General features: G+C 57.2%; 1 protein-coding gene across 1 annotated transcript; it reads left to right on the plus strand.

The window, feature by feature from the left end:
* Positions 1-1824: 1824 nt before the first annotated feature.
* On the plus strand, positions 1825-24521 carry NPTXR (neuronal pentraxin receptor). Its single transcript, XM_047788409.1, has 6 exons — positions 1825-1866; positions 2013-2780; positions 15453-15678; positions 17666-17913; positions 20740-20919; positions 21215-24521. The coding sequence occupies exons 1-6, from the start codon at positions 1825-1827 to the stop codon at positions 21437-21439; spliced, it is 1689 nt and encodes a 562-aa protein (XP_047644365.1). The 3' UTR covers positions 21440-24521.
* The last annotated feature ends 351 nt before the right edge of the window (positions 24522-24872 follow it).

The raw sequence follows: 24872 nt of genomic DNA on the forward strand, positions 1-24872 counted from the left end.
TGTGCTTCTGTCATCACAGAACACACGTAGATGCACCAGGGGTCCTGATGCCTCACGCACCTTCAAGACATCACGGACCCCCTATTGCCTGTCTTTGCCTACAGAGAGCCTGGTCCCCTCTCCATCTGGGAGACACTTCCTCCAAGCTGTGCTGCCTGGCGGGTTTCCAGGTCACCACTCCAGTGAGGACGAACTCACATCCACGCACTTGCGGCTCTGGGGGTTCATCACGTGCAGAGCTGGCATTTGCTTTGCTCCTACTTTGCAGCTCAGGTGATCCTCAACTCCTAGAGATCGGCTGAGCAGGGCAGGCATTATCCTGAGGCTGGGGGTGGGGTTGGGTGCCTGGAACCTGTGCCCAGGGACCTCTGGGCAGGATCCCAGTGGCTACACAGCATCTCCCAGGGCTGCTGCTTCCTGAAAGCTGCTTGCATCGCTCCCCACCACCATGCACAGACCACGCGGCAACCGTGGAGGTCTGGAGCGCCACTGTGAGCCGCCTTTTCAAGTCAAGAATGCAGGCTTGGGAGTTCCCATCGTGGCACAGTGGTTAACGAATCCGACTAGGAACCATGAGGTTGCGGGTTCGGTCCCTGCCCTTGCTCAGTGGGTTAACGACCCGGCATTGCCGTGAGCTGTGGTGTAGGTTGCAGACACGGCTCGGATCCCGCGTTGCTGTGGCTCTGGCGTAGGCTGGTGGCTACAGCTCCGATTCGACCCCTGGCCTGGGAACCTCTATATGCCGCGAGAGCAGCCCAAGAAAATGGCAAAAAGACAAAAAAAAAGAATGCAGCCTTGGAAGGGAGACAGGTTGGGTTCAGACCTGGGTGTGGACTTGGCCGGTGCTGCCCTGAGCTGCAGCCCTCCTCCTCTATCCCTGCCTTCTGAGCACCTTTCAGCCCTGGAAACCTGCTGGTCAGAAAATGCCTCCTGGGAAATTGGAGACGGAGGTGGGTTGTGAAGGATGGTAGAATTTTTTTTTTAAGTTTTTAATTGCAAAGTTAATTTGCAACAACGTATACATAGATATTTTTGACACAGGAATGTAAAAGGCTCCTCCACCACCCCCACACCACAGCCCACTCCCAGGCTTGCTAGTTAGTTCCTTCCACGCCTGGTCCACCTGCCACCAGGGTTTTGCTGTGCTAATGTAGCTGCAGCAAGAAGAGGGGGCTTCCTTGACTTTATGTGCTCCCAAAGATTCAGAGGTGGGAACTTCTCCTACCCTCTGAGATCAAAGGGAGGTTTTTTTGTTTTGTTTTGTTTTTTTGCATGGGTGCGAAGGGGTGAGATCTCTGCTCTTCAGGAGGTTGAGGGTGGGAAGTGGCCATAGTATAACTAGAAGCTGGGTCAAAATCTCCAGTGCCCTGCCCCCAACCCTGGCCTCTTTCCTTGCTCTCCCCCTGCCCATCCCACAGTCTGGGTCTGGTCAGATGCACCTGAGTTCACATGCTGCCCCACAGCATACTGGCCGAGTGACCTTGGACAGCGACCTGTGGGCCTCAGTTTCCTCATTTGTACCATGAGCAAATCCACGGCGAGGCTTAATCGCCCAAGCTTGTGGCTCCCTCAGCGCAGAGCCCGACTTGGAGAAAAGCTCGGCTCATGGCAGCGGTCGGCAGGCCGGGTTCGGGGAGGGGACCAGAGCTCAGCTGGGGCGGGGCGGGGGTCGGGTTCGGGGAGGGGACCAGAGCTCAGCTGGGGCGGGGCGGGGGTCGGGTTCGGGGAGGGGACCGGAGCTCAGCTGGGGCGGGGCGGGGGTCGCCCAGGAGCCCCGCCGCTCGGCCACCAGGTCGCCGCCCTTTGCGCGGTGACGGCGAAGGGATGAAGCTCTCGGCACCGCCCCCGCCCCTCGCCGCAGCCCGGGTGGCGCCCCCTCTCGGCGCCCGGCACGGAACGGGTGCGGGGCTGGGCCAGGGCTGGCCCGGGGGAGCCGGCGGGGCGGGGCCGCCGCGCCCGCTCCCCCTCCCCGCCGCCCGCCGCCTTCTCCTCCTCGCGCCGCCGGGGCTCAGAGCGGCGGCAGCAGCGGCCGCGGCAACAGCTCCGGCTCCGGCTCCTCCCGCTCCCGCTCCGGCCGCGATCGGCCCCGCGCGCCCGGGCCCCGCGCCCCGACCCCGCCGCCGCGCCTTTCGGGGGCCTCCGGAGCCCCCGCCGCCCGCCTCACGCTGAAGTTCCTGGCCGTGCTGCTGGCCGCGGGCATGCTGGCGTTCCTCGGTGCCGTCATCTGCATCATCGCCAGCGTGCCCCTGGCGGCCAGCCCGGCGCGGGCGCTGCCCGGCGGCGCCGACAACGCCTCGGCCGCCTCGGCTGCCGCCGCGTCCCCGGGCCCGCAGCGCAGCCTGAGCGCGCTGCACGGCGCGGGCGGCTCGGCCGGGCCCCCCGCGCTGCCCGGGGCGCCGGCGGCCAGCGCCCACCCGCTGCCGCCCGTGCCCCTCTTCAGCCGCTTCCTGTGCACGCCGCTGGCGGCAGCCTGCCCGTCGGGGACCGAGCAAGGGGACGCGGCTCCCGGCGAGCGCGAGGAGCTGCTGCTGCTGCAGAGCACCGCCGAGCAGCTGCGCCAGACGGCGCTGCAGCAGGAGGCGCGCATCCGCGCCGACCAGGACACCATCCGCGAGCTCACCGGCAAGCTGGGCCGCTGCGAGAGCGGCCTGCCGCGCGGCCTGCAGGACCCCGGGCCCCGCCGCGACGCCATGGCCGACGGGCCCTGGGACTCGCCCGCGCTCATCCTGGAGTTGGAGGACGCGGTGCGCGCCCTTCGGGACCGGATCGACCGCATCGAGGTGAGCGCCGCGCCGCGCGCCGTCGGGGACCCGGCAGGGGGTGGGAAGGGCCTCTCGAGGGAGTCGAGAGCGTCCAGGGGTCCCGCCGCCACCGCCACCGCCACCTGAGGGACCCTGGGGACATCTCCGCGAAGTCTCTGAGCCTCGGTTTCCGTCGGTGCAAAAGGGATGGTTGGTCCTTCCTCCCACGGGAGAAAGGATTCCACTGGCGCACACAAGGGGCTCATGGGAAAGGCTCGCTTTTTTTTCCTCCAGGCGCCTCCGTGAGCCTCAATTTCCGAACCTGTAAAATGGGTGTGACAGTGTCCACTCGTGCGGCTTGATGAAAATGTAGACGCGTGGAAAGGCTTGGCACGCAGTAGAACATTAAGCATCCGTTTTATTTCCTTCTTTCAGACACCCTCAAAGTAGCACCAGCCACACATTCAGCCCGCATGGTCAGGAGATAGGAGCGCTGTCCAAGGAACTTGGGGTCCTCCTCTCCTGCTGAAGAGCGGGGAACAGTGTCTCATAAGCCTAACCTGGGTGCCCCTAACCGCCTCCACCCCTCAGTGCCCCCTCCTGGCCTCAGACCGTGGCTTTGACTGCAGGAGCTCAGATGGTGATGGCCAGCCAAGATACTGGGAAGCCGACAGCTCTGGGGTGGGGATTGAGTGGCGAATAGGGCCCCACCTGGGCTTCTCCCCCTTCACTCACTTTTTTCAGCTGTTCCTGGCTCAGGATCAGGGTAAGACACAAAGGGGCCCAACAGGGGGAGTCCGCTCTTGGCCTGTCCTGTGATCCTGGGCCAGCCAGCCATTTCTCCTTTGAAGCTGCCAGACCCCTACCCTCCTGTGAGAACCTATTTGGCGTCACCTGGAGGGGGAGCTGGACAAGCTAGGCGGGACAGACTTCCAGAAAGCACTGACCACCCCCAGCCACCACCCCCCCCCCCCACTTCTAGAGGCAGGGAAGAGGGTTAGCAACAAAACTGGCTCTGTGCCAGGAGAGGGGAGAAGGAGGCCAAAGCACCAGCTCCTCCCTTTTTCAATTCCCCTAAACTGCGTGCAGCTGGAAGGAAAGGCAGGGACTCCTCTCTGTCCGTGGCTCTCAGTTAAATCCCTGGCCGCGCAGCACAGGAGATGCTGGTGCGGAAAGTTGGCCACGCTCATGGCCCAGTGGCCCTCCAGAAAGTCTGTGCAGGCATCAGCACCCAGCCTGCAGGGTGGCACAGAACAGCCAGGTAGCTGTCACAACCAGTCTCAAACCTGGGGGTCCGAGACCTCCTAAGATGAGTGACGAAGGCAGGAGGAAAGTCTAGAATCTTGCCAGCCCGGAGCACACCTTTCCCTACTTCAGCTCTGGAGGATTTCAAGGATGAGAGCTGAGAACAGGAGCATAATCAGGGGAAAGATGGAAAGTCAACACTGAGGGGGAGTCTCAGTTTCCTCCCCTGAAAAATGGGGACAGTAATAGCACCTCCCTCATTGCAGTGTTAGCAGGATTGAGTTCATCTTTGTGAAGGGCCCAGAACAGTGTCTGGCAGAGGTGCGCTCAATCAGTTTGAGCGATTGCTGTTTTTATCATGAAGTTATAGTATTACTCATTTTTTAAATAGCCCCAATTTAAAATGGAAACCCTCCTTTTAGGAAATAGATTTTATTCATGTTCAGAAAAAAAAGAAAAAAAGATTTGGTTTTCAATAAACTTCTGGCCTGCTCTAACCCCTGCCCCCACACCCAGATGGCACCTGTGGTTCCTCCCACGTCTGGAGCTGGCAGGGCTGGGCTTGCCCTGGACCTGTTCCCCCAGCACCTGTGCATTTGGCAGGGTGGGCCCCCCTACAGTTAACCTGCTGAGGTTGGGGGGATCCTGGTGGCTGGGAGCTGGTACCAGGTCAGCCTCCTAGGAGGGCAGGGTCCTGGCTTCCTTACACCCACTCCTGCTGTCTGAGTGCAGTGGCCATGGAGGGGCTGCCTGCCCACCAGATCTGCCTTCTGAGCCTGGCAGCAGCCAGAGCCAGGGTCTTTGGGGTGCTCGGCAGGTGCTTGGGTCTGGAGCCCAAAAGGTGTGGGATCAGACTGGACCCAGGCATCTTTTAGCCACTGACTTGCTTCTCCCTTGCCATCTCATCCCAAAGCTTTAAAAGGATGCTCCTGGGTTTTCAGGCTTTCCTTTCTCACCACTCGTCTCTCTCCCACCTGGGTCCCTGAGAGCGCTCATGGTGACGTCTCTGCGGTTGGTAAAGTGAACCTCATCTTCCTGGACGCCTCTCTGCCATCTGACCCCATAGATCATTCCCTCCTACAGCTCTCCATGCCCCTGGCTTCTAAGTACCTCTCACCTGCCCCTCCTCCCTCTCTGCTTCTCTGTCCCCTCTCTGCCCTCCTCTCACGTTTCCTGGGTGAACGCAGCCACACTCTGAAGCTTCCAAAGATCATTCCACTGTGCTGCCCCAAACCAACTTCATCTCCAGCCCAGGTTCCTCTCCAGCTTCCAACCAAAAGATTCAACTGCTTCCTGAGCCCCTCCGTCCAGATGTCCCACCAGCCCCCTACCTTCATTCTGTCCCAGCCTGCTTCGCGGGGAAGCCGTGCTCCGAGAAGCCATGCTTGGCACCTCCCCACCCTCCTCCTTCCTCATCTCTCTGTGACCCCTTGCAGAGCAGCCTCCTTGCTGATCTCCCTCACCCCCCAGGCACACTTCTCCATCCATCCTCCTCCAGGCATCCCCCCGGATCTTCCTGAAACCCACCCTGGGGTTTCCCTGTGGTGCCAACTCCTTAGCCTCCTCCCAGGCTGTCATTTCAGATCTGGCTCATCTCCCAGTTCCTTCTTCTGCCTAGATTACCCCCAGCTTATCAATATTCATCATTTCAGAGTCAGCGCTGCAGACACCTCCTCCCAGAGGCCCTCCCTGATCACGCTCTGTCCCCTTCCCATCCCGAGTCCTGCACATCTCAGCACACCCCTGCCCCTCCCCACCTCTCTGCATCACCCCCATCCCCACTCCACTGGGCTGATGACCAAAGGGGAGGAAAGGGCCCCCGGCTCACCCTCTCCCCACCTGCCTCAAGTTGGAGTCACACTGAGGGCTTAGGAGAAATCATTTGTCTTCTGTGTTTTTCTTTTTGCTGTTACTGCTGTTGTTCATTGAAAAGAAGTCAAAAGATTTGTGGTGGGAGAATTGCATTCAGTTCCAGCACTTTATTCGTTTTTGCAGGACCCCCTTTTGGCCCTTTATCCAAATGTACACCTTGTTCCAGAGGGGCTGGGGTGGCGGCCGGCAATTACCATTCTCATGATGACCGTAACATCCCCGACCCATCTCCGGCTCCAGCATCCATCAGTCCCGTGGCAGTAGACGTAGGTTGTTTCTAATTATTTTTTTTCTTCTAGATGCTCATTGCAGGATCAATTTCATGCAGGTAGTTGTTTTTTTTTTTTTTTTTTCCCTTTGGAAATCTGTTGAAATATTTCTTTAGGCCGAATTCCCAGGTGTGATATTACTGGGTCAGATGATATTGACTTTTTATGACTGTGGCCAGGAACCGCTGCCCAAAAGGATAGTTTATGCGGCAACCGGCTGTGTGTGTGTGTGTTAACGGTGTTCCGTTTTTGCACTAATTTATGTGTACAATGACATTTCAAGATCGATTGACACAGTAATTCGTTGACATAAACCACATCCTTAATTCTACCTGGCAGGCCGATCCTCTCCCCCCGCCCCCATCTTGGGGTGGAAGCCATGAAAAGGAACACCCCGATAGTGGTTGCAGAGGCTCCTGGACTTAGTAATTTATAGATCACACTTACCAAGCACTTCCCACGTGGCAGGTGCTGTGTGTTATCCTATTTAACCCTGAGCAGATCTTCGTGAGGGAGGTACTATTCTAGCCCCCTCTTAGAGATGAGGAAACCAAGGTTCAGAGAGGTTAATAAACTGGCCCAAGGTCACACAGCAATGGAGCCTGGATTTGACCCTGTCAGCGTCTGGCTTCAGAGTCCGTGTTCTTCATCATTAAATCTAGGTCCATCTGGAGGGGTCAGACCTCATCTACCTTCCGGAGAGTAAGGAAGACAGGTGAGGGAATTGCCTCTTGCTGGCTAGTGCCCTGGCCCATTTCCGCCTTAGAGCATCTACAGCGATGAGGGCCAATCCTCAAAGGCTTCTCCTGCTGGCTGGCAAGATAATCAGGAGACTGAAAACAATAAATAAAAAGTAACGTTTATCTGGCACTTACTACTTTCATATTAGCTTATTCAGTCCGTAGCCCTATGAAGCAAGCTGTATACATTCCCATCTTACAGATAAAGAAGTGGTGGCTGATTGGTTTTCCCACTGTGGCTCAGTGGTTAACAGACCCGGCTAGTATCCATGAGGTGCTGGTTCGATCCCTGGCCTCACTCAGTGGGTTAAGGATCTGGCATTGCTGTGGTTGTGGTATAGGCCAGCAGCTGCAGCTCTGATTCAACCCCTAGCCTGGGAACTTCCATATGCCTGTGGGAATGGCCCTAAAAAGACAAAAAAGTGGAGGGTTATAGAATCTGGAGGAAGCAGAGCCAGACACATCACCACCTGCCCTCCCCACGCCTGGCTGCTGTTTCCCTCCATAAAATGATTCACTGGGCAGATGCTCCCTAAATACTTTGCATCTCTAATATTCTCTGAAATAGGAAGCCTGGGTGGCATACAGTTGAGTTCTTCTTGCTTGTGACTTTAGGCTAATCACTTTCCCTCTCTGGGCCTGTTTTTCTTATCTAAAGAATGGGTAGAAGGAAGGACTGTGTTTGGTTCAACCCTTTGGACTCTACATTCTGAGTTCTTGAGCAAATGTTTCTTAGGAACTGGGGAGGGGGGTTCAGGGGTTGCATGTGTTTGCAGCCCCAAATCCCCCATCTACATACTCTCAGACCTCCAGAGACATCTACAGATAAACAGAGTGGCCCGGAGAATTTGGGGGTGCCATTGTTTTTAATTAAAAATAAATGTTATTTTATGGCTGCACCCATAGCGTGTGCAAGTTCCCAGGCCAGAGACTGAACCCGAGCTGCAGCTGTGACCTACACCACAGCCGCGGTAACACTGGAACCTTGACCCCACTGTGCCAGGTCAGGGATCCAACTATGCCTCTGCAACAACCTGAGCCACTGGTGTTGGATTCTTAACCCACTGGGCCACAGGAGGGGCTCCTGGGTGCCTTTTCTAAAGTCTGTTGGTTGCTTTTGCTTTTGTCTAATATTGCTGCCCATCTTGGAAGCCTCTGCTCTCTGTGGGCTGCTTCCCCTGACCCTGCCTCTTTGGTCATGAAGGGAGCCAGCAGAGTGGTGAGGGAGCCTCTGCCCATCGGCCTATTGTTGGACCATGTGGAATCTCATGTCCTCCAGCCACCTGCAGACCCCAGTGGCCCCTCTCCCTATGGCTGGTTTCCCCTATCCCCAGGTGGGGCACCCACACTAAGAAGCCCTTAACCCCTACTCCTGCCAGTAGAAACCTTTGTTGTGGCAAGAAACCTGGTGGGGTTTTTTGGTTCGTTTGTTTTGATTTTGCTTTAGAGCCACAGGTGCAGCATATGAAAGTTCCCAGGCGAGGGGTCAAATGGGAGCCTGCACACAGCCAAGCAACGCCAGATCAAGGCGCATCTGCAACCTATACCACAGCTCACGGCAACATGGGATCCTTAACCCACTGAGCCAGGGCAGGGATCGAACCCATGTCCTCATGGATACCAGTCGGGTTCATTTCCGCTGAGCCACAACAGGAACTCTGAAACCTGGTGTTTTAAACCTCAGCTCTGCCATCGGCTCACTGGGACCTCAGAAGATTCATCTTCTCTCTGATCCTCGGTCTCCCTGTCTGTCAAGTGGGAGGGGGTGTAAGATGCCCAGAGGACCTTCCTTGCTTTGCCACCCTGCAGCCAGGAGGCCTCCCTTCCTCCGGGAGAGGAGACCCCCTTCCTGCTGTTTCAAGCCTGGCAGGAGCCACTGGGGCAGAAGACTTCATTGTGGGACTTTTTTTTTTTTTTTCAGCTATATCTTACACTCAAGATAAGAGCTCTTGCTCACGTATCTTAGGAGACATCAATCTTCAGCTCAGTGAAAAATTATGTACGGAGATACCCAGGAAAGCATCCCCTAGATAAGAAGTCAGGACATTTCCAGTGTCCCAGAAGGCTCCTTTGTGACCCCAAAGTCCATCCTTCCCCACAGGTGCCTCTCTTCTGGTTTCTGTCACCTTAGATCAGTTTTGCGTGTGTTTGAACTCAGATGCACTGAGACGGGCTGCAGCCCTTCGTGTCTGGTGTTCTCGTTCAGCAGTGTGTCTGATTCAATCGTGGTGGGGGTGGGGGTGCTTTGCTATTTTTCACTGCTGGGTCGTGTCTCAATGTGTGGGGACACCTTCGCTGATTTAGCCACGCTGCCCTGAACGTCCTTGTGATAACTTTGGGTGGCTGTGAGCCCTCGTTTCTCCTGGACGCATCCCCAGGAGTGGGATGCTTGGGTCCCGGGAGAGGCCTATATTTGCAGTAGGAGGTTTTGCCAAACGCTTTTCCAAAGTGACAGTAAGCGTTTGCACGCCCACCTGCGTGTGAAGCTTGTCGACCGTGCTGTGGTCATTTTAAAGATGCTCTCTATGCTGGTGGGTGTGTGGTGGACTCCTAGAGGTTTGAATTTCTATTTCTCCGATGACTCATGATGTCGAGCACCTTTTCTTATGTTTATGGGCCATTTGGGGAAGTCCTGGCCCATGGGAGGAGGAGGTCAGGGGCTGGTGCTCCGCAGGAAGTGCCAAAGCCATGGGGTGTCCCCAGGACAGTCAGGCACTGGTCCCTCTGGAACTGGGGATGGGGATTGAGGCAGACAACCTGAAGTGGAAGCGCTTAGGTGCCCCCCCACCCAAAACACACACAACCCTTGTTTGATTCCAGGGGAAGCTGAGGCTCAGAGAGGCTGAGTGACTTGCCCAAGGCCACACAGCACAGCAGAAGCTGAGCCAGGATCACAGGCGGAATTTTCTAGGAAAATGGGCTGAAGGTGGGGTCCTCAGTTTTTGCTGCAGATTTTTGACCAGGGCCCAGAAGGTATGTGGGCAGGCAGGGCCTAAGAGGGTCATTTGTGGCCTCAAGGCAGCAGCTCGAGGCCTGAAGGAGGAGGAGAGGAGGCCTGGGGCTAGGGGTGTCTTGGTCACTTACCCTGGGGTCTTCTCCCCTCCCTGCACACCGACCGCCCTGACCTGGCTCCCTCAGTGCACAGAGGTCCATGGGGCTTCTTTCCACCCCAGCTCCAAATTGGCACTGGGGACCAGGACAGAGAGACCAAGACAGGACAGAGAGTGGTCTGGCCTTTGCTACCTTCTCTCCTGCCCGGGTTACATGGTGACAGGGGTAGCCCCCACCCAGCTCCTGGAGAAGAAAGCTCCTCAGAAAAGTTTCTTGCGGACGCTGTCATCGTCACTGCGCCCAGACAGCCCTTCCCCCCAAAACGAGAGCACCGCAGGTGGCAGGCGCAGGCCTTATTCACCTCTGGAGCTGCAGCTCCTGGTGCTTAGAAGAGGCAGCAGGGCTGAGCGTGCCCTCCGTGCCAGCCTGTTCCAAGGGCCTTACGGTGTAGCCCCATGAGAACCAAGGGACTCTTACTCTCCCCATTTCCCAGACGAGGAAACTGAGGCTCAGGGAGGTCAGAAACCTCAGCCGGGTCCCTCAGCTGGAATTTCAATCCCAGGCAGTCCGGCTCCAGGGCCCACACACCCACGGTTCCCACTCGCTGTACTCTCACCCCTCGACGAGAGCAAATGACAATGACGGCGATGACTCTCTGTCAATCATTATTACATCCCAGGCTTTAGGTATTTGTTCATTTTGTCATCCCATACATCTGACAATGGCGATACTCTGGGGATCCCCATTCTGCAGGTGAGGAAACGGAGGGTCAAAGGGGTGGAGCAGCTTGAGTGGAGAGCCTGGGAGTGACGCGGGCCTCTCTGATGTGAGAGTCGCGCCTGCACCCACGGCCTCGTGCTGCCACAGGGAGGGAGGGAGGGAGGGAGGAGGGAAGGAAGGGGTGAGTACGGGCTGGCAGTCCCTCCAGAGACGCCCTCCTTCCCTCTCCCTTTAGCGCATCTTAGCTGAGGCGTCAGGGAAGCTGCCATCTGGAGGGTGAGGAGGCAGTGGCCAGAGGAGGTGGGGTGGGGGTGGGAAGAGTGTTCTTGGCAGAAGGAACAGCATGTGCGGAGGCCCTAGGGTGAGAGGGAGCCGGGGGCAGCTGGGGACTTTGGGTCGGAATGAAGCATAGCCTCTAGGGGTGCATAGTGAGGGCTGCGATTAGAGGGCCGGGGAGCTTGGTGGTTGGATTTGCAATTAGCTGCCCCTGGTGGCTATGGGTTGGGTTGGTTGGTTTGTTTGGGCCATGCTTTTGGCATGAGAAAGTCCCCGAGCCAAGGATCGAACCCACACCTCAGCGGGGACCTGAGCCGCAGCAGTGACGATGCCGGGTCCATCACCTGAGCCCCCAGGGAGATGACTGTGGAGGACCTCAGACATGCACAAAGGCTTAAGGCCTCCCGTCCAGGCCTCCCTCCGGGTTCAAGAACCAGGACAGTTGCAAGGAGCTGAGGCCGCTCAGAGCCTCCCCACTCCCAGCCCCCGAGAGCATCCCCGCGGTCCTGAATTTGTGTTTCTCTCTCCGTGCATTTCTTCACGCTTTTCTAAATACAGCACTAGTTTTGAGTCTTGGCAGCTTTCTGTCAGTGGTATCTGTTCTTCTGTAGCTCGCTTTGTTTCTCTCACTATAATGATTCAACAAAAAGATTTATGGGTGGAGATGGAGGAGGGCGAGTTCCTTCAAGAGCCGGTGAGGTAATATTAGTGACGATCGGAGTTCCCGTCGTGGCGCAGTGGTTAACGAATCCGACTAGGAACCATGAGGTTGCAGGTTCGGTCCCTGCCCTTGCTCAGTGGGTTAAGGATCTGGCGTTGCTGAGAGCTGTGGTGTAGGTTGCAGAAGTGGCTCAGATCTCGAGTTGCTGTGGCTCTGGAGTAGGCTTGGCAGCTGCAGCTCCGATTAGACCCCTAGTCTGGGAACCTCCATATGCCGCGGGAGCAGCCCAAAGAAATAGCAAAAAGACAAAAAAAAAATATATATATATATATATATACACATATATATTAGTGACGATCGTAACCATAACTGACGCTTAGCCTTCCTGGCCAACCCCACGGGCATTCATCTCTCTCACCTCATTTGATGCTCCCTCCGATGCTATGTGATTTTTTTTTTTTTTTTTTTGCCATTTCTAGGGCTGCTCCTGCGGCATATGGAGATTCCTAGGCTAGGGGTCGAATCGGAGCTGTAGCCGCCGGCCCACACGACAGCCACAGCAACATGGGATCCGAGCTGCATCTGCGACCTACCCCACAGCTCATGGCAACACCAGATCCTTAACCCACTGAGTGAGGCCAGGGATCGAACTCACAACCTCATGGATCCTCGTCAGATTCATTTCCACTGCACCACAATAGGAACTCCCCACATGATACTATTTTTGTACGTTTGTAACTGAATGGGAAACTCAGGCATGGAAGCTGTACTTACCAAGGTCACCAGGCTCGGCGGTGTCGGGGGGCGGGCAGGGTAGAAGCCTGGGCAGCCTCACACAGGACTTGGGGGACCAGAGGATGTGCGCGGTCAGAGGCCTGACCCACACTGCTGCCACCAGCCTGCTCCCTTGTCACCCTGCCTTGTTGCCCCTAAAGCTGAGCCCTGTGCTGTCTTGGGCAGGGTGAGCTGCACAGAGGGGAGGAACTTGACCCTGAAGTCCAGCACCAACCCTAACCCTAACCCTAGGAAAGGAAAGGAACGGGCCCCACCTGGGGACAAGGTGGTCGGGTCTTCCCTGCGGCCTCCCAGTCTCAGCGCCACCTTGCACAGGCAGGTCCCTCCCACTGGGGCCCCTGTGGAGCTGCCCCGCACCACATCTGACACTGCCTGCCAGCCCTTCCCAACCTTCCTGTGGCCCCTAGAACCTCTCCTGCCGGCCCTTGAGGCAGGCAGGACAGCCAGCCCTGTGCCCATTTGGCAGATGAACAAACTGAGACCCACACTGTCAGGATAAGACCAAAGAATGGGAACAGGGGCTGGACTTAGGGTCCTGGCTCTGTGACTTCACAGCTGTGTGACCCTAAGCAGATGGCTTCACCTCTCTGAGCCTCTGCTGGCTTATCTGTAGAGCTGGCGGGCTGTTGGGAGGGGCGGTGGAATGTTGGCGCAGTCCTTCCAGGGGGCGAGGCCTGGCGAGCAGTACGTGACGATGAGGACATCCGGGGCTGTTAGCACCCTGCTAGGGAGCGCTAAGGAGCCTGGCATGTTAGTGCTGAGCTGATCCAGAACCCCGGGCTCTGGCTCCAGGCCCCACGTGCTTACACTAAATCCCACCCTGGACTCCCAGCACAATGATGCGGGTTCTGGACCCCCATTTTCCTGCCTCCCCAGGACCTGCGTGGGGTGATGGCATCTTCATCTCCCCACCAGCCCAGGCTAGGGGCCCACTTGGCATCAGGCCAGGAGCCCACGCGGCACAGCCTGCGCCCGCAACAGATGGGAAAGTGGGGGGCGGGGGCAGTCGTGTTCTTCTGATTCAGAGATTGGGGTGGGGAGGGGGCCACACAGGATGTGGTGAGCCCACCTCCTCCCTGGCCTTCCTGTCGGGGGCCCCGAGCTGGCGGCTCTGGCAAAAGACAGCTGTGTGCCCACCTCCCTCAGCCCGCGCCCATCTCCTCCCAAGGGCGCCTGTGTAGATAGCACTTGACGTGCTGTTCCTTCCTGGCAGGTCTTTCTCCCTCTGAGGGAGGAGGACGCTTTGCGAGAGGGAGGAGGCTTTGGCTCCAAAGATGTCAGCTTCGCGCCCCACCCCCATCATTGTAGACAGTTCAGCAGGACTTCTGCCTCTGTTTCCCCAGCTGTGAAGTGGGGATGCCAAAACAAGTGGCTCTAAGAACTCAGGAGTAAGTACTTGGAAAGTGCCGAGGGTGGGCCTGGCACCCTGCCCCTCAGAAGTGTGGCCCCCTGGAAGGAGGGAAAGTGAGGCAGAGGAGACCCAGCCACGGCCCTTCCAGTGCTGACACGGAAGCTAGTCCATGAGCCAGTTGCCTCAGCCCAAGGTTCCCCAGAAGTCCGGCCACCTCAGATGCGGTGGGTGGCTGGCGCTGTGGCTCCATGAGCTGTTAGTGGTCAAAGGAAGATTCTGGAGGTCGTGAGCTCCCCGTCAGTGGATGGATTCAAGCCTCCCAGTTGGCATTCTTCTTTTACAGTCTATGAGGGCCTGTTACTTCCACTCTTCTGTCCTTACCTCTGTCATGTGGCTGGATGGAGTGGAGCCGGTTGTCCCCATTTTGCAGAAGGGGAGACTGAGGCTTTGTGTTTAGTGAGCACCAGAGTCAGGATTCGTAGGCAGCTGGGGAGTTGCAAGGAGCCCTCCAGGTAGTGGATAGTACAGGTTAGTGTAATCGGGGTGGGGCTTATCCGTCCATGCCCCGCCCCTCTCACCTGGCCCCCACCCCAGCCTGGTGGGCAAAGCAGGCACCTGCATGGATGCAGGGCTGCGCCCTCTCGCATGGGACGCTGTGGGCTCATTTAATCCTGACCACCGACGTGTGAGCCTGGCACTTCAAGTCCCCACTTGACAGAGGAGGAAGATGACACCAGAGAGGTTAGCCCTCCTGCCCCCACTCTCGGGGTGAGGGGCAGACCTGAGCGTCAGTCCCTCCAACTCCTCAGCGCAAGGTCACCGACTCTGGTGGCAGCTCCCTTCTCTCAGGTGCTGAGTGTGGCAGTGACCCGGCCTGCACTGCCCTCCCCACCTTTAGCACTTTGAAGAAGGGGACGCATTTATCTCATAGCTAGAAAATGAGCTCAGAGAGGCTGAAGGACCTGCCCTCGGAGTTCCCGTTGTGGCTCAGTGGTAATGAACCTGACTAGCATCCATGAGGATGCGGGTTTGATCTCTGGCCCCACTCAGTGGGTTCAGGATCCAGCGTTGCTGTGAGCTGTGGTGTGGGTCACAGGCGTGGTTCAGATCTGGCATTGCTGTGGTGGGAGGCATGTGCCCCAGGCCACGCAGCAGGTTGGCTCCCCAGTTGGATTTGAACCCTGGGCTGTCTGACTCGAGAGCCTGTGATCTGAAATGTTGCAGCCCTGGCTCGCTGTTCCAGAAGGCCCTGGTTTGTGCCTCTGGGTCTGCCCAGTGCCCACACCAAGCCTTGCACCATGTTGGAGAAGCTTGGCCTGTGAATAAGTCAAGTGAATAAGACAGTCTGCAGCCTCAAGGACCCGTCAATGCACAGCCTTCAAGTGATAAAAGACTCGGCGATGGCTCTCAACCCCGACTGCACCTTAGACTACCCAGGGGGCTTCTACAGCTCTCCACTGCCAGCCCCCACCCCCCACAGGCTGAGCTGTCCTCGAGGGCAGGGGCCAGCCTGCTTTCGGCTCTCCACGCAGCAGCACTGGAAATAGTCTGCTAGACACCCAGTATACGTTTGCTGCCTGAAGCTGGAATCGCCATGCCTGTTTTACACATGGGGAAGCTGAGGCTCACCTGGGCTCTCTCAGCAGGAGCAGTGGGCATCTCTGGGCAGCTTGTCTCTTTCCCTCCTCCCTCCAAGTGGCCTCACACACCCTTTCTCTGTCCCGTAAGCAGCAGGAGCTTCCAGTCCGGGTGAACCTCTCTGCGGCCCCAGCTCCTGCGCCCGTGGTGCCCACAGCCCTGCACTCCAAGATGGATGAGCTGGAAGGGCAGCTGCTGGCCAAGGTCCTGGCGCTGGAGAAGGAGCGGGTGGCCCTGAGTCACAGCAGCCAGCAGCAGCGGCAGGAAGTGGAGAAGGAGCTGGATGCCCTGCAGGACCGCGTGGCCGAACTGGAGCATGGTGGGTCCTGGACCCTACAGGGGGCGTGGCAGGCGAGACCTGGGTCCTCAGACAGGTCCTTGGGGTGGCAGATTCACTAGAAAATCATTTTCATGCTCTCCAAGGCTGACGCTAGATGATATGGTGAAGAGACTATGAAATCCAAGAGAAAGAAAATAATTGGGAGACGTGCTTATCAGTAACAATTCGCCTTTTCTGGGGCAAGTACTTGACACATCAGCTGGTTCAGTCTTCAGAGACTATCCAGGGATGGAAAATAAAGCTCAGAGAGGTCAAGCGACTTGCCCAAGGTCACACAGCCCTTAAGTAGTAGAGCTAGACCTTAAACCACATCTGTGGTTCCCACACAGTGGCACCTTCAATGTCAGAATCTTGTCACTTGTTTAACACCTGGGCCTGGCACTGCCAGGGGTCAGAGAAACATGGCATCGAGGACAGTGTTCATCAGGGTGTGAACATCAGGAGACCTGACTCCTCGTTCCACAGCTGTCACTGGCTTGCTCGGTGACTTTGGAAGTTCACTTCCTTTCCCCAGGCCTCATTTTCCTCATCTGAAGAATGGGGATTCGGGACTCATGAGCTCTTAGGGATCATTCATCTTTCAGACTTCGTGAGGAGCACCCTTAAAAGGCATGTAGACAAGTTGGGGAAACCATGAGCAATTAGCGGGGACTGGCTTAGAGGCGGGAGAGGAGTTCAGGGGAAGGAAATCTCGGAGGCTTCCTGGAGGAGGTGGGCCTCCAGCTCATCCTTGAAAGCAGAGGTGGAGCGTGACTTCTCAGTGGAGGGGGCCATAGCAGGGGCACAGCTGAAGGGAGGCATGGCCTGGTGGCTTCCAGGGCCAGCATCCCTGAACCCTGGCTGGTACACAGGGCCAAGAAAGGCCAAGTCATCCCTACTCGGTCGTGCCACTCATTCGTCTACACTGCATTTCCTAAGGGGTTGGGGCCAATGCCCCCTCAAGAAGCTGCAGGGCAGAGAGGAGGGAGGAAATGTGGCAGGGTGTCTGCACCTGTGGGCACGTTGCGTCCTTCTCCTCTTGGGACCGAAGTTCATCTATGAAATGGGTTTAAGGAGGCAGATGCTGAGGCCCTTCCTTGTTTACCGTGATGCATCCCATCAACTTTCCCCTCCAAGCCCCAGCCAGACCTGGGAACTCTGGGTCCCCCATTCCCAGCCCCAAACTCCTGCCCTCTGCCCACAATAACCAGCTGGGGGAGGGAGACTCCTACCCTGGAGGTGTGAGTGGTGGGTGTTATCCTTCCCCTTGGGGGTGGTGACTCCCCAGTCTACCCCCTGCAGAAAGCCCTCTGACATTCAAGACATGGAATCCCTACAGCTCTGAGCCCAAGATTGTCTTGTTCCAATCCCGTCTCTGCTGCTTAACTTGCTGTGCAGCCTTGAGAAGCTTGCTCGACCTCTCTGTGCCAAGGTTGCTCGATCTTTCTATAACCCGAGGATGATGATAGTATCTATCCTGTGAGGTTGTCACAAGAATGAATAAGGGATGCAAAAGTACTTAGCACAATGCCTGCCACATAGAAAGCCCCTCTGTAGTGCTTCCTAAGTAAATAGACCAGGAATTCTAATGGTAACAGTAGTAGCTCATGTTTGGTAAGCCCTTCATAGCGGCCAAGTCTTTTCCATGGCTTGTCCCACTCAACCCTCCCACAGCCGAGGGAGGGAGGAAACGGTATTACCTCATTTTGCTGAGGAAACGGAAGCCCGGAGAGGTTAAGTTGAGCTTGTTGGAGGTCACATGGCTGGGAAGTGGAAGAGGCAGGATTCGAACTCAGGACGTCTCAGGTCCAAAGCCTTTGTGCGTTAGCCACACCCCTCAACACAGAAACAGAGCAGAAAAGGCCATGAAGGCTCCTGGCGCATGGCAGGTGCCCAGGGACGATAGCCCTCAGTGTGTAGTGTGGCCACCCCAGCCTCATCAGTGTCCACTGACCCCCATCATGTCCGCCTTGCTCCCCCGACTCAGGGTCCTCGGCCTACAGCCCCCCGGACGCCTTCAAGATCAGCATCCCCATCCGCAACAACTACATGTACGCGCGTGTGCGGAAGGCGTTGCCCGAGCTCTATGCCTTCACCGTCTGCATGTGGCTGCGGTCCAGGTCGGGTGGCACCGGCCAGGGTACCCCCTTCTCCTACTCGGTGCCCGGGCAGGCCAACGAGATTGTGCTGCTGGAGGCGGGCCATGACCCCATGGAGCTGCTGATCAATGACAAGGTGAGCAGGCCGGGGTCAGGCGGGGGTGGGGGTACCCTTCCAGGAGCCCCTGCCCTGCGCCAGGTCCCCAACCGGGTGGGGGCTCTCAGTGCTCCTGCTCAGCAGAATCAGCACACATGGAATGCCGAGGGTGTGCCAGGCTGGGCTCTGGGAACTCAAAGACCCTGGGGCTGGTGGAAGCGGAGCTTGCATCTGAGAGAGGCTGTAAGTGGTGGTGTCTCATTTACAGGGGAGCATGTGAGGCGCGCAGAGATCCAGAGACCTCTCCCGTGACCCGGCTCTAGGAGCAGGGCTGGAAGTGTCTGCCCCCAGAGCCCTGGTCGTTCTCCTGGACAGAGAGAGAAGCCAATGAGGTCCAAGGGCCTAGCTGGGGAGGGAGGGAGGGCAGGAGGGAGTGCCGATGGCCCCCTCATCCCCTCCCCGCTGTGCCGCCAGCCCCACTGCCCCTCCCGTCTTGTGAAGAGTAGGATGGTGCCATGGTCAAGCGCTGGGCCTGGATGCCGGACTTGAATGCCAGTTGTCCCGCTTACCTACTGTGTGACCTCAGACTAGTCACTTACCTTCTCTGTGCCTCGGTTCCCTCATCCATAATGCAAGAATAACAGTAATCTCTATTGCACAGAGCTATGGTGAGAAATAAGTGGCTTAAATGCACATAAACAGCTTTAGACAAGCCTAGCATTGAAGAAACTTTGATAAATGTAAGCTGTTTTTATTATTCCAGGCCCTGCGCTAGGAGGCATTTTACCTACCTTATCACTCTTGACCCAGCAGCACCAGGAGGTAGATACCCTGTTATCCCCAATTTTTTTTTCTTTTTTTTTTTTTTGTCTTTTTAGGGCCACATCCTTGGCATATGGAGGTTTCTCAGGCTAGGGGTCAAATCAGAGCTGCAGTTGCCAGCCTACACCACAGCCACAGCAACGTGGGAACCAAGCCACGTCTGTAACCTGCGCCACAGCTCACAGCAACGCCAGATGCTTAACCCACTGAGTGAGGCCAGGGATTGAGGCTGCATCCTCATGGATACTAGTCACATTCATTTCCTCTGAGCCACCACAGGAACTCCAGTTATCCCCATTTTGCAGGTGGAAAAGCTGAAGCTCAGGGAGGGAAAATAATGCACCCTGGCTACATAGCTCTGAAGGAATGGTGACGTCATTTGAGCTCATGGGCTCCAGAAATCACGTCTTAGCTCCTCCACTGTTTCACCCTTGGGCCACCCATCTTCCCCACGCCCAGGCCACCAGCCCCCTCACCTCCCCCCCAGCCTGGCTTCAGGGCAGGACAAGGTGGAGGGGAAGTGACGTGGCAGGGGCATGGCGATTCAAGGAGAAGCAAGGGGGGCATCTTATCACACACCCCCCCAATATCCTTCCCCTGCCTGCCATGTTGCTTTGGGTCTTGAAGGCATAGTGGTCTTTTGAGACTCCCTGGAAATGCAGACACCACAAATTATACCCACTCGTGACCACACAGCCACATACAGCTGCTAGGAGTGGATGACACCCAGCAGAACCCTGCTTAGCCGTAGGTGCTGTCTTTCGCGGTGTCCTGGAGGAGGAAGGAGATGGGCCCAGGGGGGCAGTGAATTCCTCTTGTGGCCCAGTAGGTCCTAAGACCACCAGGGTAGCTGGACGACTAGATCCTACTGCCCTGTTCCCTTCAGACACCCTCTGGCTGCCATTCTTGGCTCTGCCCCAAGGTCAGCAAGTAGTTCTTGTGGAAAGGATTCAGCACCCTGGACAGAGCACAGGGCAGCTAGTTCCTGGAACTTGTGGGGTGTTTTGAACCAAACTCACAAGCTCCTCCTGGTTCCCGTTTTATTCCAACCCCTACGCTTTTGCCCCTGCTGTCCTCCCATCCCACTTGGTTTGACTTGCGGTGGGAATGGCCCGTGTCATTGTGTTTCCAGCTGTGTTTAGATTCCACATCTTCATCCCCCACCTCCTCTGGGCCTTTATGGCCTCTGTACCTCCCCGATGGCCCCTATGCTATTCCGTCTCACAATGCGGTCCCTGAAGTCCTTCCCTCCTGTGAAGATTCCGCTCCTCTTATGACCAGGAATGGGTCCACATCCCCACCGTCCAGAACAAGGCCTGGCCACGAAGTAGGCCTCAGAGAGGTTGCATTAAATTGTGATCTTGGAGAACTTAGGAGATGAAAGAGCCCTTTGGGAGCCCCAGATTCACAGGCAGCAAATAGCTTTCATCTCACAGGGCCAACTCGAATCAATCAGCAGTGGCTTCCAAGAGCCCTGCAGTGAGAAAGATTCGGAGGGTGAGTCTACGCTCATGATTGATTAGTCATGTCTGCCTTGGGTGGAGGAGGAGGCAGAGGCAGCTGCCTATTGGCCATCCTTTGTCCAACTCCCTAAGGTTACAGATGAGACTAAGGCCCAGGGTCCCACAGCAGGGTCGGGTGACCGTGCCCAGCCTCCAAGTTCAAGGCTTTATTCCTCCAATGCCAGTACTGCTGAGCCCAGCTGTGTGCGGGTACTGTGTGAGGTGCTCAGGGAAGGTAGGCTTGTGAGACACAGCCGCAGCCCTGCATGACCCTACAGGCCTTTAGAGGATGAATAACCTACCTGGAAACAATCGAAAACCAACACTGCGTTGTCTCTTGTGGCCTCAGTGAAGCTGCCTGACTATATACTGTGGGGACTATATACCGTGTTGGAAAGACACTGGGCTGGGAGGAAGGGGAGGGCCGAGCCTTGGATCAGTCCCTGGAAAGAGGGACCTCGGTCTCCCCATCCCCCACCCCACGGCTCCAGCCTTGAGCTTTGTGGCGCCTCTGACCTGGGCCTGGGGGACCTGTTTCCAGGTGGCCCAGCTGCCCCTGAGCCTGAAGGACAGTGGCTGGCACCATATCTGCATCGCCTGGACCACAAGGGATGGCCTGTGGTCCGCCTACCAGGACGGGGAGCTGCGGGGCTCCGGTGAGAACCTGGCCGCCTGGCACCCCATCAAGCCTCATGGGATTCTCATCTTGGGCCAGGAACAGGTAAGGCTTAGGGTGATATCAGGGCTTGTGACCCAGGTAGATGCCATACCCCACCCAGGGCGCTTGAGGAGGAGGGGTAGGCAGAGGGCCCCTGACAGCACAGCCGTGAGCACTGGGTGTGGCCCAGCCATTCTGCAGATGGATGGACTGAGGGAGGCCCCCAGAGAGCAGAGCTGGGGCTAGAACCCGGGGGCAGGGCTTCAGCAGGGGCGGGGCTTCACTCTGAGTGCCTGCCTGTCTTTTCTGCTCTCTCACGCCGTATCTGTCTCCTTTCTCTCTCCCCCTTTTGGCCCAGGACACCCTAGGTGGCCGGTTTGATGCCACCCAGGCCTTCGTGGGTGACATTGCCCAGTTTAACCTGTGGGACCATGCCCTGACGCCCGCCCAGGTCCTGGGCCTTGCCAACTGCACGGGGCCGCTGCTGGGCAATATCCTCCCCTGGGAAGACAAGCTGGTGGAGGTCTTTGGTGGTGCGACGAAGGCCACGTTCGATGTCTGCCAGGGGAGGGCCAAGGCCTGAGGGGCTGCCTGGTCCAGGGCCCCTCCCTTGCCTGCCGATTCGGGAACCTTCCGGGGCGAGGGCACATTCCCTCCTCAGCCTACCCCCACACTGGCCGCCCCTCTTGTCCCACTCCTGGCCATGCCTCCCGCTTCTCCCACCCTACGCATACCTCCAGAACGCCCTGCCCTTGATGGCTGTGCCCTAATGCCTCTTGGATGGGGACAAGCCACTCCAGTCAACAGGTCAAGCCTGGGGTGAGTCCAGAGCCTGGCAGGGGTGTGGGGGGGTGGCAGGGCATTGCCCAGGGCTCTTCCTGGCCTGTTGGCATTACAGTGGAGTCCCACCCCACCGTCCCATGAACCACAACCGACTCCACTGATCTCAACAGCACCCCCTAATGAGGTGGTGTTTGGGGGGGGCGCCCATTATCTCAGTGACAGGGATGGTTGTCTGCGCCCCTGTCTCCCACGCACCTGGCCTGGCCCTTCCCCTTCCAGACCCTAACAGGCTGCAGAGGGAATGGCAACCATAGGACACTCAGATTCTCCTCCCTTCCATCTTTCCACCAGCTGCCAGTCAAGGGCAGAGGGATCTTGATGGAGCCTCTCCCCCCCAACCCTCCCTCCCACCCGCACCCTTGCTGTTCCTTGTTTGTGTGCAGTGCTTTGATGGTGGTTCCATGCCTGGCCCATCCCCGCCTCAACTTCCAGGACATTCCCTCCCCAGCTCCAGCCTGGAGGGTTAGGGACCAAGGTCCCCGGAGGCCAAAGGGTCGTAATCACCCCTTGTGCCCACCCACAGCTGTGCTCACTGGCACAGTCACCTCTTCCCCTCTGGTACCAGGACAGATCCTGGGCCACTTCAGCCTGGCCTGGAAATAGCATGAGGCAGAGGCACTGGGTCCCAGGGGACCCAGGCCCCAGCAGAGCCACAATACCTACCCTCTCTGCGTGGCCTGGCAGCCTTTGGAAAAGGAAAGAAGAAGCCGAGAGCAGAGAGAAGCAGGGAATGGTGTGCAGAGCACCGGATGAGGAGCAGGAGCCTTTGGTTCCTAGTCAGCCCAGCCACTACCCTGCTGTGCAGTCTTCTGTGAGCCCCTGCCCTCTCTGGGCTGGCCTTCCTCATTTGTGAGCTAAGGCCCTTGCTCTGGTCATCTTGGAGAAGTGTCCAGATTAAAAGTGCAATAGTCTGTGATTTCAGGTCTCTAGGGTGGGACAAACCAGAGAAGCCACACAGCAGGGGCAGGTCCTGGGACGGGATAGCAGGTGGGGTCTGGCTAAGCCTGGATCAGGGTCAGCAGCTAGTTCCAAAGAGTTAGGGGCAAGGGCAAGGGTCAAAGCAGACCCACCTCGTACACAGACTGTGAAAATCCAGCTTTTCTGGATCGCCCCAGCCTGGCACCTCTGCCTATTTGAGAGGGTCTCAAAGGGGCTGGTGGCTTCCTGGCCCCTACCCTTGAGTCCTCATCAGCACCCCCAAGAGAGTGGAAGAAATTAGGAGCTGAGAAAAGCCACCCAGCCTGACCTCTTGCTTATGCAGATGGGGAAGAGCTCAGAGAGGACAAGTGACTTGCCCAGAATCACACAGCCCAGTGGAGCAGGGCAGGACTAGAACGCAGTGGTCTTTCCCCCAGGCTGTACTGCCTGCCTGAGGGAGTCGTGGAGTCCAGGCTACGCTTAAGAGGATGGACATTTGAGAGGTCAGAGTGCTTTCCAACATAACCCATGAGACCGCCTTCCTTGATGAAACACATAAACATCTAGGCGTTTCTGTCCCCCCCACCCCCAGAAGGCAGAGCGAGGAGAGGTGATCCCCAGGGCACTGCGGCAGGAACAGAGTTCAGAACGCAGCCGTCCCTCCCATGGTCAGTCACCTGCCAGGTGTCTAGACAGCTGTTGGCGACCTGAGTCAGATGGGCGCTGGTGCCTTTTGCCCCCCTTTTTTGTTCTCTGTCCCTGCTCCCCTGCGCACTTAGCCTGAAGCATGATGCAAGAGCTGCAGGTTGTAGGGCAGCTCCTCCTCATGGAGGCTCCTCCTAGACCTGTTGCTTCCAGCCCCCAGATCCTTGTTTCCATTTAGAGCACAGCTCAACTGTTCAGCACCTCGGGCCCAGCTCCCCCACAGATGGAGTGACGGCGTGCTTCAGCCAGAACCTGCCGAGATCTAGGTTGCCCTGGTAACAGCCAATGACATCAGCCCCAGTGCTGGGTCAAGCATCTCATTATGACATACGCTGTTGCTGGGGTGACGGCGGAATTCAGAACTTAGATTTCCGGGACAGCGGGCTTTCTTGGGTTTCTTTTACTGTTAAGGGTGCAGCTTTTGTGGAGGGCTTGGGGGGAAGAAAGAGTCCTAGGAAGGAGATGATAAAACTTGTTTGATCCCTTGAGCCCCCCCAGAGGTACCACCCCTTGTCCTTTATGCTTTGTCATGGTGATGCGAGACCTCTGACCTGTGCTGAGTCACCCTAGCAGCCCTCCAGAGGCGAGCAGAACAAATTGAAGATGTTGCCGTGTAGGCGCTGAGTCTAGGCCATTGGTGAGGGGCCTGGGTCCCCATTTCCATTCCAGGAAGGTGATCACCCCAAAGCCCCCACCCCTCCATCTACTGATCTTCCTCCTCACCTGTGCTAAACGCCTGCTGTGTGGACTCCAGGTATGACCTTCAGCTGCTCCCAGGCACAGCCAGGAAGACTGGGGAAGAGAAATTGCGCTCAGTTGCGTCCTTGAGCCGCTCCTGGCTGCACCTTTCACCTGCCATCATTCTCTTCGCCTTCTTCGTCCCAGCTTCCTGCCACTCCAAGCCACCTCCCCCCCCACCGACCCACCACCATAACCCTGCCCCTGCCAGGTGGAGAAGGGGCTGACAGGAGCCCTGGCTGAGCAGCGAGTGAGCATGTCAAGCTGTTGGACACTGTGACATTAGTGCATCCTACCGGTGACCTGCCTCCCCGCCCCTTCTCCCGCCTGATTTTGTACATAAAGTGACATGAGATGCAATGTGTGTGCGCGTGCGTGTGTATGACATATGTCATGGGTTTTGTTACATTTTTGTTTTTGTAACTTTGAATGTTCAAAATAAACATGATGTTTACTCTGAGGCTCTTTTTGCCAGAGTGGGGCTACCCCATGGGGGTGCCGGGCAGCAACGAGGAGGCTCTTTGGGGCCGGGCAGTAGTCAAAGACAGAGGAGGTGCTGCTTCGGTGCCCCAAAGCCTCACCCAGCCCCACATGGGCCCCAACCTGACAGGTTCTGCCGGGTCCCAGGTGCAGACACACCCCCTTTTCCCAGGATTTATGCAGGAAGGATGTGAAGAACACAGGTCCCATATGGAAAGTGTCCCAGTTCTGATAACTGGGCTTTGGCCTCATTCCTAACACCTCTTCCCCATCCCGTAATGGGAACCAGGTCCTTGACTCGTTCCCTGAGACCCAGTCGGCCTGTGTTATTT

Source organism: Phacochoerus africanus, chromosome 7 (genome assembly GCF_016906955.1).
Source record: "Phacochoerus africanus isolate WHEZ1 chromosome 7, ROS_Pafr_v1, whole genome shotgun sequence".
NCBI classification, from domain to species: Eukaryota; Metazoa; Chordata; class Mammalia; order Artiodactyla; family Suidae; genus Phacochoerus; species Phacochoerus africanus.

Excerpts from the sequence above, each read along its gene's own strand:
- NPTXR (XM_047788409.1), top strand. The coding sequence starts at position 1,825 with ATGAAGCTCTCGGCACCGCCCCCGCCCCTCGCCGCAGCCCGG. Across the intron at positions 1,867-2,012 it reads CGCCCCTCGCCGCAGCCCGG|AGCGGCGGCAGCAGCGGCCG; the intron begins GTGGCGCCCCCT and ends GCCGGGGCTCAG. Across the intron at positions 17,914-20,739 it reads AGCTGCTGATCAATGACAAG|GTGGCCCAGCTGCCCCTGAG; the intron begins GTGAGCAGGCCG and ends ACCTGTTTCCAG.